General features: G+C 44.8%; 2 protein-coding genes across 6 annotated transcripts in view; one reads left to right on the top strand and one right to left on the bottom strand.

The window, feature by feature from the left end:
* The first annotated feature begins 535 nt into the window (after window positions 1-535).
* NIPSNAP3A (nipsnap homolog 3A) lies at window positions 536-12058 on the top strand. 5 transcript variants are annotated; one of them, XM_078606583.1, is made up of 7 exons: window positions 536-656; window positions 4417-4513; window positions 5209-5422; window positions 7147-7308; window positions 8318-8467; window positions 9539-9625; window positions 11177-12058. In XM_078606583.1, the coding sequence occupies exons 2-7, from the start codon at window positions 4442-4444 to the stop codon at window positions 11251-11253; spliced, it is 762 nt and encodes a 253-aa protein (XP_078462709.1). In that variant the 5' UTR covers window positions 536-656; window positions 4417-4441; the 3' UTR covers window positions 11254-12058. The 5 variants fall into 5 exon arrangements, with proteins under 5 accessions (XP_078462709.1, XP_078462706.1, XP_078462710.1 ...); XM_078606580.1 differs by having other exon boundaries at window positions 549-656; window positions 5206-5422; XM_078606584.1 differs by having other exon boundaries at window positions 553-648.
* BBS4 (Bardet-Biedl syndrome 4) overlaps window positions 11368-16679 on the bottom strand; it is a 20577-nt gene continuing 15265 nt past the window's right edge. Inside the window, exons 14-16 of the mRNA XM_078606579.1 lie at window positions 15621-15765; window positions 14526-14730; window positions 11368-13398 (exon numbers count right to left, since the gene is read on the bottom strand). Of these exons, the coding sequence (XP_078462705.1) occupies window positions 13289-13398; window positions 14526-14730; window positions 15621-15765 (460 nt within the window). The 3' untranslated portion in view covers window positions 11368-13288. The remainder of the gene's footprint in view (window positions 13399-14525; window positions 14731-15620; window positions 15766-16679) is intronic.

Raw genomic sequence — 16679 nt, 5'->3', positions numbered from 1 at the left:
CTGTGAGGGCGGGCACAAGCCGGCGTGAGTAGGTTAAACGTTGAGTTTTATAAGGGCACCACGGGGTGACCAGCCCCTCCCCACCCAGCCCCCACCCAGCCCCTCCCCACCCAGCCCCTTCCCACACTCCCCACCCTCACATCCCCACCCTCCAAACCCAGCCCCTCCCCACCCAGCCCTACCCCTCCCACCCCCCACCCAGCCCCAACGTCCCCTACCGAGCCCCGCCCCACCCTCCCCACCCGGCCCCTCCCCACCCTCCCCACCCGGCCCCTCCCCACCTTCCCCTCCCCACCCAGCCCCTCCCCACCCTACCCGCCCAGCCCCTCCCCACCCTCCCCTCCCCACCCAGCCCCTCCCTCCCCACCCAGCCCCTCCCTGCACGACGGACACAATAATCCCCTGTGGGCTGGTGTAACCAGGACGTTCCCACCAGTAAAAACAACCTCCATGTCTGCACACTCCACAGCGCAGCGCCTTGAAGCACAAGTTCCCACGTGCGACCGGGGGGGGGGGTATTTAAAAATCGCGTTTTGTTTATTCACGCGACAGCTGTTGCTCGCCGCTTGATGACCCCCGCGCGGCTCCCGTCCGCCGTCAGCTGTGACCGCGACGGCCCCCTCCGGCTAGCGTTAGAGAACTCATCGCGTAAACACGTAATTACTAAATGCTGCTGCTGTTATTGTTGTTGTTGTCGTTGTTGTCTCGTCATGTTAACTTCGCCGAACTCTCTGCCCCTCGATGCGCACAGTCGACGGATTTGGCGACCTTGCACATCCGCGAAGTCAAAAAGTGATTGCGGTTGCAAATGCGTAGTGGGTTACCCGCATTGTAATTGGTAGTTTACACGCCGCTGTTGTGTTTATTCTATAGAAGTTTAGAGATGTTACTTGCTGGTGAAACCAAGAAGATCAAAATTGCTCCAGCGTTCGTTCGCTTAAACGCATGCTGCTGGATAACATTTGGTCTTGGAAAGGCACCGCTACTTTAGACGTTTATGGACTAACCCCTATTTATTAGCTGTAGCTGCAGAGACAGCGGAGTTTTAGCTCATACAGCGTTTGCTTCTGTGAATTGTCATGGGTAGTAGTTCACGTAAGGCGTGAAAACAGCACAGTTTTAGTTTGAGGATGTCATATTGCAATAGATAGTTCACATGAGAGCTTCGCATTACAATTGACAGTCTGCATAAGCGTGCCGCTACACGCCTGCTGCAGTTCGCGTGTGGGGCGGGAGTCGTGTTACATTGTCTACGGTGGGTTAAGAGTGTGATGCTTGGGCTAAGAGTGAAGGACGTTCGCCAGTGAGTTTGAAGGGCATTGAGTTGTGAAGCTTCGTGGCACTTGGTTACGAGTTTGGTGGGCATTGCATGTGGAGGGTGTTTGCAAAATGTATTTTTGGGGGGTTTTGGTGGTAAGCGTTGGGGCAATGAGGAGTGCCGTAGCGTTTGTTACAAGGACATTAGTGTTGGTGGTGATTGGCAATCAGGAGGGCATATTGTGTTGATTGTGTGGAATTTAATACTGCTTGGTTTATTTAGTTTAATCCGGTGAAAGCTTAGGAGACAAGGCGAGAACTCGGAGACCCAGTATGCTGTACGCTCATTTTCAAAAGTGGCATGGGTCGGAAAAATGATAAAAGCAAGGAATATAACACAAAATACAAAAATGACAATTAAAACAATATATGAACAGAAGAACCAAATTACGGGAGAAATAAAAATACAGCTCGGTATTTTGCATCTGAGGTTGTCAATTTGCAAAAGAGATTTGCCTAGAAATGAACTCTTACCCTGGTGACATAGTGAATGGTGATGGCGTTTACGATTACGATTTCGCAGCTGTACAGGAATGCTAAAATTCCATTAAATGTATCATACTAACAAAAAAATACAGCCAATAAAAAATATGCATTTGTATGAATAGATTATTAATAGCTATATGGTCGTGAAATATACACAATTTACAAACATTCAAGTTAAACTAATCCTAACACAATTGCATCGTGTCGCCATTTGTGTGAAGTGTGATCTTAAAACCCCCCACAAACAGCATGGCGTGGGGAGGCTCTCATTTAGCAGCACGTTGAAGGCTGTACATTACCCTTGTCGATTACAAGTTGCACCTGCGCTACGAACCTGGCGACCCGAGTTCGATTCCCGCTCATGGCCAACACCAGTGACGATTATCTGAACCGGTCCTGGGCCTCCCCTAGGTCGACTCAGCCTCAAATTAGTACCTGGTGCAGTGTGTAGTAAACATCGCCACTCAGGAGACAAAGGCGGTCTGGGGGTGGTGCTGGCCACCCACCCCGTCGTGTGCCGTGCCAGCCATCATAGGTGCTCGCTAACAGCACTTGCCCTAAAAGTATGTTAAGGCTATATGGGGAATTATTTGTATTACCATATTACTGACTACATGCCAGTGTCGTAAATCATCAGGAACCTGCTGCATACAACTTTAATGTTGCCATTTATTTTTTTATTTAATAGGGTTATTATCGAGATTGCTTTTTAAGACTTGAACCTCAGCAGAATTGTATCTTTTGCGATAAATCTGCTCTTCTGTAAATGTTTAACCACACTAACTTATTAACAATCACTGGTCGCACAGAGTAACCTCTGGCTGCCCTAAAAGCTAAATAATTGTATACACTTTGCTGAGCATCCACATGCATCATGGCCGATGTACTGTGCTATTTCATACAGCTGGTATCACAGAAATCTTATCTGACCTTCTTGGTTCTTTCGGTAATGTCACGTACCGAAAGAACCAAGAAGATGAATCCCTGCAGTCACGAAAGCTTTAAATCGAAACTTATCTGACCTGTCATGTAATTACTACAGTTCTTGTATTACTGATCTCGTCAAGGAGACATCTGTGAAGCTCGGCTTTTTTTTCCATGCTCAAGACTTGCTTAAGGGCAGTAGGGGTGGCACAGTGGTAGCACATTTGCCACGCGGCAAGAAGGGCCTGGGTTCACTGCCCTACTCTGGCACTTTTCTGCGTGGAGTTTGTGTGTTTTCCCGCTGTCCTGCATGGGTTTCCTCTGTAGCCATAAACAACATGTATCATCTAACCGGTATTTGCCAAACATCCCAATGCTAAAAAACTACCTTCAGATTAATTAATTGGGATTACACTGTACAATATCGCCCATGACTGCAAAACATGGCATAACACTCATGAAAATGAGTATTATGACTCGGTGATGCGTTGCTGAGTAAACAATAATTTAAAAAATGATTCCGACTTTACAAAGGACAGATTCGGCCGAAGTTAGAAGGCTATTGTCATATCTGGGATGGAGCACAGAGTTTCTACCTCATTTATGCAGTGTGAAGCAGCAGCAGGGGTGATTGATGCTCCAGTTCAGTGGTATTCCCTTATTCACCCCAATCACTCACCACTGGTTAGCCAACATCGTTATCACTCTTCTATAGCTGCTACAATGATCACTGTTCCTGTGAACTTCACTCATTGATTGCTCTACTCACTCTGAGGGCTTGGTCTACCAGAGGGACTGTTTCGTCTCACCCATGCTGCAGTAGATGATCACCACACTGCAGGTTAAACCGCTTCTCTTTCTGTTTCTGCCCTCAAGCTGCCAAACTTCGGAAGACCCTCCCATCGTCTCCTTTTTCAAGTTCTTTAGAATTTTGCTCAATTCAAGAAGCACGTTTACCTCATTTATTCTTCTCTTTGGTTCTTTCGGTAAAGTCACGTATAAAGAGAAAATTATAAATTAAATACTAGCATACGACGTTTCGATTGCAACACAAGCAATCATCATCAGGTATAAATGAAATAGAAACACAAATCTAGTATACTTAGAAATGTTATGTAATACAACAGAGAGTCGGATAACATAAGTCAACACCCTACCTGGTTGATTAATTAGGGAGACTCGGGGTTTTGTAGCTGGGGACACGGTAGGCTGTGGTCATTAGTAACGTGGGGATAATGCATTAGTGAGTGAGAATCGTCGTCAGCAATGATCAATTCGCTGCTGCATGAAGGCCTTCCCAAGCCATCTCCACCTCACAGCCCCGGGATATGACGTGGTCCAGCGATGTATAGCATGCTCGCCACTTCTTGTAGAGTTTCGCGATTTGTGTCTGGGATCCCACCCTGGTTAATTCTGCGGGTGTATTAAGCATAAGCTCGTTTGTATGTATGTACGTTGAACTTCGTTTCGCACCATAGGGAGCCAACTGTGCTAGTCGGAGGGGACAACGTGGAGAGGACGCAATCGCTGTTAATTTACCTGCATGGCCAAATCTTTGTGCTTGGTGGTGTTTTGAATATCCGGAGAAAATTCACCACAGCCTCTCGAACTGGAGAAACCTCATTGCCTGTGCGTTGTGTGTGTCGCTGGATGACTATAAGCGAACGCCTGTGTGGGTTGTGTTTCCAGATAACTGGTGAACCAAGAGGCAAACATGGCTTTTAGAAATCTGCTTCGGGAGGCCACATCACTGTTCAAGTCCTGCAACGTTCCCTTGGGGAGGCAGGTAATAATCATTCGTATGTATCGTCGCCATCATCATCATCAACCGTGGTAAATCCACTGCTGAACAAAGGCCATCCACAAGCCATCGCCATCCCTGATAGTTTCGCAATGCAACAATCCTTCTGCACACGAGCTGATTTTGCTTTATGCAGCAGACATCCTTTTGGGCGTGTTCCCTCCTTTTGATGCCACTCCATTGGTCTCAACCACTCGGTGGTTTGTTACATCACAGCATCATGAGAGATGGCAGCAGCTCAGGGAGGCCTTCATCCAGCAGTGGAATTACCATGACTAAGATGATGACGAGTAAATGAAACGCTGACAATAAAACACATTCCTGCGGAGGGAGCTGGTAGGAACGTTGGGTTGCTTGGTCAATGGCCAGGGCACAAGCCGTCGTGAGTAGGTTAAACGTTGAGTTTTATAAGGGCACCACGGGGTGAGCAGCCCCTCCCCATCCAGCCCCACTCCTCCCACCCTCGCCACCCAGCCCCTCCCCACCCTCCCTTCCCCACCCAGCCACTCCCTCCCCACCCAGCCCCTCCCTGCGCGATGGATGGACTGACACAATAATCCCCTGTGGGCTGGTGTAACCAGGAGGTTCCTACCAGTATCATATAATACTGCTGAGGATGCTCATATAATACTGCTGAGACTCGCGGCTTCCCGTGCGCTTGACGCTCTGCGACGCAGCAGGCCACGCGGCGAATGGCCTCCATGACGGTGGGGCAGCAGCAGCACGGGCGGATGTACGAGTTGAGGACGTACACGGCACACCCGCACGCCTTCCCCGCCTTCCTCAAGCTGACCAACGAGTGCATCCAGCTGCGAACGGCGCACTCCCCGCTGATCGGCTACTGGACCGTGGAGCACGGTCCCCTCGTGCAGCTCGTGCACATATGGCAGTACGGTACGCACGGCACCCGCGCGCACCACCACTCCTGGGCTCGCTGTGGCCCTGGCGGTGAGTTGGCCGTACGCCTGGTCGGCAGTTTTGTTTCCACCACGTACCTACGTATGTATTTTTTTTTACTTAAAACTTTCGTGACTGCAGGAATTCATATTGTTTGGTTCTTTCGGTAAAGTCACGTAGATATAAAAAATAATAAAAATAAATATCATTTTTATTCACTTTATTTTTATTATTAGTTTTTCTATCTATGTGACTTTACCGAAAGAACCAAAGCGTATGTATTATGTTGAACTTCCTTCGCACTGTACGTAGTAGCCAACCGTACTATTCTGAGGTGCTGCAGCTGGGACACCACCCGAATTATTTAAGTAATTGATTGCTAGACTGAATCGGGACAATAATAGCAAGCGGTGAACTTCAAGTCCGCTTGCCATCCTTCGTCAGTTCTGAACATTACACGGCATATTTTGGGCGACCATTACCCTAATACGAGGGATTGCCAAGGATAACATTAATGGGTTGTAGGTTCGTTAACCTGACTTTATTTTATAAAATGAAAATGGTTATCACCTTGTTCCTACACTTGCCGCTGGACAGGAGGTGATGGGCGAAACTATGGTGATGTCATCAACATCGGTCGTGTCGCGCTGGGCATGACTTGTAGGGGGACTCCTGCCTTCAGGAGGCAAGATGTGGGAGCGCCTTCCATTTTTTAATGGTGCCTGCGTAATCGACAGAGTAGGTGATTCCAAGTTTTCATACCTGTCAACCCATTGTCAGGGCCTACCTTATTAGAGACCAATTCAGACTTGATTGGTCATCCCATGCCCTTATAAATCTCAACGTTCATCCTACAAAGTCCCATCACAAGGGAGAAACACAAACATAACGACAAGAACAAAAATGTTGCTGTCTTGAAACGGCTGTACGCTGTATGGACCTGAAAACTAAATTTCCCTGTACAGGAATACGGGTAAACCGTGTGGGTTCACAGATATGAGTTTTGGTTGATTAATTTACCTATCTAATTGTCCCAGCTGTTGTTTCTGCCATCACCTGGTAACTTCTATGGAAAATGTAGTATTCCTCCTCTCTTCCTCGTAAGATAAGCATGCTGATGGATCCAGTGTCCGTTCTTATCACACGTAGCTGTAGCATTGGCGCCTGAATAATTTTATTTCACAACTTAAGTTCCCCACTCCCGTATTGTGGCATTAAATGTTATTGTGTTGAACGCCACGTTACGAATTCTTTCAAAAACGAAATTGTTCCCTTTGCTGCAAAATCAATGTTAAAACAGCGTCATGTGGTAAGAGTAAGCCCTTTTGAACAGGAACATCCATATTACAAGTTGGAAAATTAGTCCTCTGTGCACACAACACCACCACCACTAGCTTGGTAATTGGTCATTAAAGTATAGAGGCCCTTATGGTCGTGGTGACATTGATGCAACTGCTGGTCATGTTTGCGATGGAAGTGGATAATGATGGTCGTAGGAGTAATATAATTTTGGTGGTGATAGTTGTGGTGATGGTTATGGCTGTGGTTTTAACAATCGTTATTACAGGGTGCTAGGTTTTGATGATGATGAACCTGGTGCTGGTGGCGCTGCTGCTGGTGGCACTTTTGCTGGTGATGAAGGTGCTAGCAATGCCTGATGATATTTCACGGTGGTAGCTTTGATAGTGCTGCTGGTGGTGGTGGTGGTGTTGTGTGCACAGAGGACTACGCACAGAGGACGGCGGTGCGAGCGGCACTGGCCAAAGACCCGGAATGGCAGGAGACCTACATCGCCAAGGCCATGCCCATGCTGTGCAGCCTTGAAAGTGAGGTGACCTACTTGGTACCCTGGAATGAACTCGGCGAGCCAAAGAAGCAGGGAGGTATGTCGTGTGATGTTTGGTTTACATATTATAGCTTATTGTTCTCACTTTACTGTTATTGTCTGTGAGTAAGGAAGATCGGCCAGACAATGAAGGAGCTGGTTTACTAAATATTGCGTGATTATTTCATGTATAGAGGACGTAAAATTAAGGCTAGTACAAAGATCTGTTTTAGTACGTTACATGCGTCCATTGTCTGTTCACAATTGATAAAGTGAGTACCGCTGTTTGGGAAGTCAAAGGTAGTCGTTCTTTGGAGACCCTGTCTCCTTTATGGGAATATTTCCCTGTCAACCTTAGCTCAATTGGAGATCACTCATTCACCTGTACTGCCTCTGTTGTCTGGAACCTACCTATGCTGTTGATTCCCTGCCCATATTCCAGTCCAGTTACAAGGCCTTGCCTTTTTTCCCTGCCTATAATTGTCTGCATCTCTCACTATATATATAACAAAAATAGCTCCACTGTTTCTATACAGCGCCTCGATATACAATTACATTTAGATGATATGTAAATACCAACTTTATCGTTTTGTATTTCCACCACTGACTTTGTCACCAGTGGCTATGAATGCCATCCTATATCTCATTAGCAGGTAGTCATTCGATATCAGTAAAAGGTGGCTGGGAGGCTTATTTCAATAGTTGGGTGCCACGGTGACGAGATGTTAACTTCCTCGCCTGGTATACAAAAGGTTGTGGGTGCGATCCCGACCCTGATGCCTGCTGTATATTTGGAGTTTGCGTGTTCTCCCCATGATCGCGTGGAATTTTCTCGGGATCCTCCGGTTTTTCCTTCCACATTTAGAAACAGGCGCTTAGAGTATTTGGCTGCTATAGATTTCCACACGATAAGCCGCTTCGTTGATCTATCGTTTGTGGCCAGGTCGCTTCTGGAAAAGAGCTGTATAGCTCAGTGGGCTTTATATCTGGTAAAAAAAAAAGCTTAGTTTTTATCGTTTAAGAGTGTGAGTGTTTCATGCGTGGCCTTTTTTACTTCGCGCTGGCAGGTGTGTACGAGCTCGTGATGTTCGACATGAAGCCCGGCGGGCCCGCACTGTGGGGGAAGGCGTTCCGTGCCGCCATCACCACACACCAGCACGTCGGATACGCTTCCCTCATTGGCGTCTGGCACTCCGAGTTTGGCAAACTCAACCGAGGTCTTCACCACCACCCCTGAGCTCTCTGTCGTGCGAACACACACACACACACGTTCCCGTAATAACCACTGGTTTCACTGCCGTGGTAATGGGAACCGTGGTTTCGTTACGCTCATTCCACTGACACACATCCAAGGTTTTGTATTTACCAACCTCTGTGGTTTATCGGGAAACTGTTTGGTGAAGGGTTAGCATAGTTCAGAACATGTATAAAATAACACAGAACTAAGGGGCATCCTATCGACTGTTAAGTCTATGCTGGCATCAATCATGTGTTGTTTAAACCAACAATAGCTTCGAGGTGGATGTTTGGCTCAGAAGTCAGTGCTGAGCTGGTGCCACTAATTCAGTGGGCTCAAATCTCGGCAGTCACCTGTAATTAAACCCGGTTCTCAAGTGTAGCGAGTTTATTGTATTATCCCAGTTACCAACGACTACATAAAACTAAACCATCACATTTAATTTTGTTCTTTACTTAAATTGGCTTCATTTCATCTCCGAAAATTAAAAACATTGGTTTGACTGTCATGCAAGTGCGCCATTACTGTTATACTTTAGCCGGGCACTTGTGGCACAGGCATCTGTGATCCTGCGCGGAGGAGGCGAGGGTTGCTAGATGACACAAGTTCGTGAAACTCCCTCCCAGCTTGTGGTCGCCATCTCCTGGCTTGTCAGGGGATAGAACTACAGAAAGTGGATCAATGTCCATTCTGTATGGGGATTGAGTGTGAGTTTTATCCCGCATGTACAGTCTAAACACTCATTAGTGGAGTTGGCCAAACATCCCAATATAAGATCACAGAGCTTGAACAATTGTTGGTGCCAGTACTTGCTGTCTGTGGCATTCCTCGTTGCAGAATCGTTCACTCTCGGGGAGAGTGAAAACAATTATAGAAGGTGTAGACCAGGTCCCCTTTGAAGGGGCCTCAGAGGTAGATCTGCAGTATCTGCTTCTATGGATCATTCCCTAACTCAGAGGTTGACATAACCGGGAGAGATCGGCCAAGGGACACTTTGTCACGATGGATAAACAAACCTGAGGTGAAATTACATCTACTTTTCCTTGTGCAGTGCAAGTGCTGTGGAACTTCGACAGCGCAGACTCGCGTGCGGCCGGCAGGCACTTGGCTCACGAAGACGCACGTGTCGTTGCGGCAGGTTGGCTCACTCCCACGTGCACCACCAACCCAGTTCCCAGCCAAAAGCCCACACGGCAGCCCAACGCATTGTGCCCCGTTTACATGGTGCCCTTCCACACGTCTCATGTTGTATCCCTGCCGACATACTGTACGTTTATAAATTTAATTGAACATGAAACTGGCAAATATGTATTTGAATATGCTTGGTTCTTTCGGTAAAGTCACGTAGATAGAAAACAAAAAATAAAAATAATAAAATTAAATCTTGACTTAAAGCTTTCGTGACTGCAGGAATTCATATTCTTGGGTCTTTCGGTGAAGTCACGTAGATAGGTTCAAAAAAATAATAAAAAATAACAGAAAACTACGACGTTTCGATCGCAATGCAAGCGGTCGTCTTCAGGAAAAGGGGGGGGTGAGCTTCCAAGGCAAACTGTTTGTAAGGGACTACGCCCATTTCAAACCCTTATTAACAGTTTCTCTTGGAAGCTAACCCCCCTTTTCCTGAAGACGACCGCTTGCGTTGCGATCGAAACGTCGTAGTTTTCTGTTATTTTTTATTATTTTCTTTGAACCTATATACGTGACTTTACCGAAAGACCCAAGAATATGATAAAATTAAAATAATAAAAAATATAAACATTTTGAAAATAATAAAAGGAAAAAAAACACAATAACGTCGTCGGTTTTTTGCTTTTATTAAATCATTTTATTCTTTTTTCACTTTTTATTGTGTTTTTTGCTTTTAATATTTTAATTTAATTCTTTTAAATTTGTATTATTTGTTTTCTATCTACCTCGCTTTACCGAAAGAACCAAGAATATGAATTGCTGCAGTCACGAAAGCTTTAAGTCAAGATTTAACCCGATGTCAGGTCAATTCCAAAATATAGTCAAATTGCACACATCTTATATATGTTTATGTCTGTGTTGTAGTTAAAATGCTCGTAGGGTACACACCACCTGGCACATATGTTGGGATGCAGACTTGCATCCATAATATTACATTACCATAATCGCTATCCTAGCCTCGTAACATAACCTCGAACTTAATACCTAATCCTATTCAAAAGGCTCACCTTACCTCCTCACCCAGCACATGTTCCCGTGTATATCAATGTATGCTCAGGTGCATGAGCAGCTGTAATGAAAACAGCTTCTACCCTTGTACGTATGAGGCATGTGAAGGTACCTCCACTGCTGATCCGTAATCTACAGAGGTGGCTAATTATACACGTGCATGGTGGCCCAGCCACACTCAAGTCAAGTGTTTTATCGTAAATGAATTAGTCCACGCACGAAACAAGAATACCAATGTACAGTAAGGCTGCAGAAACCTGCTGCAGAAACTCCACCTCCTTACGAAACAAAATGATTTGGCGGAGGGCAAGCTTGAACTTGCCCGTGTGAAAGAACCTCCGTGCCTCGCTGTTCATTGATGTAGCCTCACGATGTCGTGTCACGCCACCTCCGGCTCGTGCCAGCGATTATTTTAATGTGCGAAGGCAGATCTTATTTGAATTCCACGGTTGGATCGGCCGCCCAACGAGCAGCTTGTCCTGTCTTGCAGTGCGGGAGAGCGTGAGCTACGTGGTGGCGCAGTCCAACAAGCTTCTCCTTCCCACTCCCTTCTCGCCGCTCAAGTGAGACGGGCGCAACGAACCGTGGTGGTGGCGGCGTCGCTACCGCCGCGTCGAAAGGACAGGCGTCACAATACTGGCGGGGACGTCCGCATAGAAACGGCTGCCTCACTTGCACCACGGGGGTGGTGGTTTAAACAAATAAAGCTCTCGTTCATTTCAGGTGGTTTGTCACGTCACGTGCCAAGCGATATTGGTATTTAAAGAAATGTAGTAGCTATATAGTCTCTGGCAAAAAAACTAAAAAAACTCGCAATACGTTTAAAACAATTGATGCGTTAACGTTCAACTTTGAATACCTCTGGTACATTTAATTATATTAAAGCGAATTGAAGGTGATATAATCTCAAGGAATCTTGCCGTGAGCATATTAACATTAGATTTAAGATGACACGTGATATTAAAGAAATGCTGAACTAAAAAAGACTTAAAGTGTTAAAGTCTTTTCTATAAGTTACTCCAAATATGATTACACGTAAATGTAGCCAGAAAATAAAGAAAGTTTGGAAATGTTATGTTTATGTTTCAGTGATGAAATAGCCTATATTATTTTGAAACCTCTTAATTTGCAAATAATATTTATATTAAACCGTTTTCTGACATTTCAATTTGAAATGTCCTGCATGAATGTAATCAAGATATTTGACATATTTTCCTAGCTGAAATACACCCCTCAGTCATTGAGCATTAATTTGCATTAAAACGCTGCAAGATGCTTTATTGAGTACTGTACCGAAAGAGTCATTTGTGTTGCAATATTGGCAGCAAGTACCATCACTGAAGTAAAATAAATACTTATACTTAGAATTTTATTTTTGGAAATGCGTTATTCTTTTAAAGACTTGCACAGCTGAATTTCACGTCAGTATTCACATCTTACAAGCTGCAGTCAGTCCAAAATACAAATATGGATAGATACATACATTAAAGTGTTCATGTGTAAGGAGTAATCCCACCTTATAATTCCATGGAAGGCTGTCAAATTGAGAAACATTGTCTGCAATTTTTACCATCATAAATTCACTTCAGTACTTTCAGTGATGCTACATTTCAATACAATATTAGATCTTTTTACAAATTTGGATCAATTCTCGATCGGCTCTTTTCTTTAGCAATACATGTGTAATGACGACTTCCGAGACACGACTTGGAGAGGGCTCCTTGTTTATTTCTCAACACTTTACGGGCAGAGTAACTAACATACACACTGGGCTACGTATAGCTGACCCACTCATACAGCCACATCAACGACGTCTAACTATATCGCTGGCTGACTATACAGCGACGACGGGGACTGTACAGCGGATCGGCTATACGGCCGGACGACGATGAAGAGATGACGGCAGCCAGGACCTGAACCCCAACAGCCCCGAACCTCCGGTTACCGCCCTCATATCCTCCTCAGCGTGGCAAAGCACTGCCTCTGGCGACGCCTCCCCCTTCTATAACTCTCATGCAGGTTTCAGGAGCTTCCCGACTGATCCCCGCCTCTGACCCTTGGCCCAGTTACACCACCCTTATGGTTAGCTGTTATATAGCGCACCCATGCCCATAGTTATCCCTCATGGTTAACAGATGGCACCCTGTCACTACACGTATTAAGCGAGCCTTTTGTATTGCTCCAAAACATGTATTGATCTTCTTAGTTTCAAGGCTGTTTAAATTAATATATTCAAAGCAACACTGAACACAGATACAAAAATGAATTAGACAAACTGCACTGAAATAAAAACACTTACATTCAACTAAGGAAACTTAATTCATCAGGCTAGTGTCAGAGGACTATATAATTATATATTACATTTGGAGGTGCAAAGTCACACAACACTAAAAAAATATCCTTTAATATATAAATAGCACTTGCCTAGTGGACACCTTTGTCAGCGATACATTGTTTTTTTTTATACAGTACAGTACATAATCATACAAAGCAGATCAAAATAGGAAAATCTAACGGGGAATGTGCATGGCTTGGGTAGACTGGTGGGACGTCGGGTGACAGCAAGTGGAGGTGGAATGGCAACTGTTCCCATGTGTGTCGCTCACTCCCGTGGGCACTCTGAAGAGGAAGAGCTTTCCTCTTGACCACCCACAGCTGATGGGTCAGGCTCCAGAGGCATCGCAGGTGCCTTGGTCTGCATGGAGCCTCCACCTGTGTGTGCCGGCATACACGCACGTACACCACGACAGTTAAAAGTTGACAGATAATTACTACATGTAGACATGCAAAGTAGGTTTGAGCCTAGATCTTGCACAGGACGTTTGAATAGACTGCTGGGCTATTTGGTGGGCAGCAGAGGGAAATGCTAAATCCATTGTCGTACTATACTCTATGCTCCCACATCTATGCTTACTATCTTCTATCTGCAGTATTGTGAAATATTGTAAAATAACCCCCTCAATCATCTGCACAGTATGGGAAAGCCATCATCTAGAAGTAAATTTACACAGGTCTGTGCATTTAAAAAGTAAGTTCCAGTCTTTTGTCCATCCACTGAAGGATGCAGGCCTCTGCATGCCGTGTCAGTCACGGAGGTTTATTTTGGCCATACTTGAAGGAGCTGAAGACAGGTTCAGATATGGCTTGTCACTGAGGTTATTTGTAGCCAGAAATTTAACTCGGGTCATCAGGTTTACAGCGCAGTGTACTCCTGTGCCACTGCTCTCCACATAGATGTGCACGCTTCATCAGTGCTCCTAGAGTAAGTATTTTATTCAGCAAAAGCCTCAATGATTCCCAAAACTACTTTTATAGAGGCTCCTCTTTTCACGTTCAACTAGTTCCAGAGTATTTTCCTTTCGTCATTGGGCAGTGCTCTTATATATTCGTGGTCTTAAGGCAGTGGTGAAAGTTTAAATTATTCTGGCAGGGCCCAGTTAGTGCACCATGACAACCACTGCTGGCTTTACATCAAGTGGCTGCAGCCCCACCAGATGGTGTGCATTATGTCAACTGTGGAAAGAAGATGCCGATTCAACCCTTGAAGTGAACTTGTGACCTTGATTTGCACTTATGACCTTAACGTTAAAGACAGCTGGTGAATTCACACGCACAGATGCGGTGTAATACACACAAAGGGTAATTGCTAGACAGAAAAAGGCAAGATTCTGACCGTTGAAAGAGTCCTCCCATTATACGCTGCATGATATTTGACGTCAACTAATTCCTCTTATTATTTCCAGCCTGCACTCCTCTTTTCCGTCTGATGAAGTTTCTTGTCATTTACAAAGTGTTAGAATTGGCTTTCACAGATATGGTGTGGTTCTGAAAAGTCTCACCACTGATGAGAGATTTGCTGTATGCAGCAGCTGAGGACATGGCCTGCCCCAGCACCTGGTTGGTGCCCAGGGGCTGCTGGGGGGCAGTGGGCTTGGCTGCAGCCGGAGCGCGTGCCTTAAGCCTGGCATCCTTGGCCGGTTTGGCCCAGATGGGGCTCTCAGCAACTTGCAGCGCACCTCCCAGCTTGTGGGCTGTGTCCAGCATCTGTATAGTCATATGCATCCACAAATCTTACCGTGAAAACACTTAAATCAAGCAACACAAAAGACAAAAGAGGTTAATATTTGTCGATACGTCCCCAAGCCGTCTGTTCTGTGTTGTGCCCACATGCATTTTATTCTTTGTTCGTGACAAAAACAGACTTTACAGTTAGACATGTGATTATCGTGCTCTAGTGATGCCACTTGCTGTATAACAATGCTATTATAACTTTAAACTAGTATTTTCTCATGAGCGAAACCTGAAACACATGTCAGCACAGCAATGTCAGCACAGCCTATTTATGTACAAAATGAGGGCAATGTAATTGATGGTTGTATGCTACTGGTCATTGGGGTAATCGGTGAAACACAGATTATGGATAGTCTATTAGTCTGATGACTCCTGGAGGAGCCTAATGCCATAGAAGACCTCGCCAAGGCTACACACCAGGGCATATCATGTGCCCGATATCAGAAACACGAATAACTGTGGTAGCAGGAAAGGAGACTGGGAAAACTAAAAATGGTTACAATTCATAAATAAATAAATGAGCTAGGCATAGCCCTTTTCTGGAACAGTAAGTAAAGTTCAGACGCTGTCTCCCCGACAGACCTGGTCTTCACCTGAGGACGGCTGCTTGGGTTGTGGCCGAAACGTCGTGAGAATTATTTTATTATGTTTTATTTTTATTATTTTATTACTTCCCTTCTACGTGACTTTACTGAAAGAACCAAGAAGATAAAGTTCGTATGTTATAAATACGAAGCTGTGTTGCACCATTTCTTTGGTAAGTCAATCCGTGCCACATCGGCCACATTTGTGAGTGACAGGGTTGAGCTGTGTTGCAGGGGTGTGGGGAACCCATGGGCTTCAACTGGGTGGTGAGGGGGGACCTCCGGGTCGAACTCGACGTTGGCATTTTCCTCCCTCTGCTTGGCCACCGTGGCCTCGAGTTCATGGAACTGTGCCAGCGCCGCCTTCTTGTCCCCCTGGTTGTAGAGGAACACTGCGAAGTTGAGGCTCGCCAGTGGATTCACTCTGCACGCATCGAAAGCGATTGCAGACACAAGACGGATATAATTGTAAAATCACACACACACGTTTCTTGCGCTTATTTAATCAAACATTTTTTAAAATAACATTAATAACATCTTCTTGGTTCTTTCGGTAAAGTCACGTAGAATGGAAATAATAAAATAAAATAAAACATAATAAAATAATTCTCACGACGTTTCGGCCACAACGCAAGCAGCCGAAACGTCCTGAGAATTATTTTATTATGTTTTATTTTTATTATTTTATTATTTCCATTCTACGTGACTTTATGGAAAGAACCAAGAAGATGAATCCCTGCAGTCACGAAAGCTTTAAATCGAAATGTAACATTAATAACAATTCATTATTATTTTATTCATAATTAATGACATTATCATGAGTCCAGTTTGGGCCAAATATATATGCAGGGGTACATTTAATAAGTAAAATTGTATCACATAGGTAGGGGGCAACCAAAAACATAGTTATTCTAGACATATATAGGCTGAGTTTCAGAAACTCGCTTACAGCAGTTTTGAAGGACCAAAGCTCGTTATGGATATTTACATAATATAATATTGAGAAACAGAACAAGAATATAAAAATTGTGCAATCGCCTGTGAAGAGGTAATTATTCTCACAAAGGGCTATACACGTTATGAGCGTGCTCTGTCAAAGTATGGCGTCTGATTCTGTTACACATAAAAAAGATAAGATTCTTTAAATATGTGATATTTTGGAGAAAAAGTAGGTATCTTGTATAACCAGGTGATAGCCCATTAACACCAGACGATAAAGTGTACTACCATAGCGGGCAATATAATGTCACTTCACAGGGATGCCACGAGCGTGCTGTAATAATCTACTTACCCTTAACATTAAAGGTCTTATTCATGATATGTGTATGTCATGTCAAA

The sequence above is a fragment of the Lampetra planeri genome, chromosome 26 (assembly GCF_965212315.1).
Source record: "Lampetra planeri chromosome 26, kcLamPlan1.2.h2, whole genome shotgun sequence".
NCBI lineage: Eukaryota > Metazoa > Chordata > Hyperoartia > Petromyzontiformes > Petromyzontidae > Lampetra > Lampetra planeri.
Note: the sequence above shows the minus strand (reverse complement) of the source record. Positions and strands in the feature narration are given on the sequence as shown.

Bases quoted from the DNA above. Each gene is read 5' to 3' on its own strand.
- NIPSNAP3A (XM_078606580.1), top strand. From the start codon at position 4,442: ATGGCTTTTAGAAATCTGCTTCGGGAGGCCACATCACTGTTCAAGTCC. The intron at 4,514-5,205 runs GTAATAATCATT...TCTGCGACGCAG, and splicing joins ACGTTCCCTTGGGGAGGCAG to CAGGCCACGCGGCGAATGGC. The intron at 9,626-11,176 runs GTTGGCTCACTC...CCTGTCTTGCAG, and splicing joins CGCACGTGTCGTTGCGGCAG to TGCGGGAGAGCGTGAGCTAC.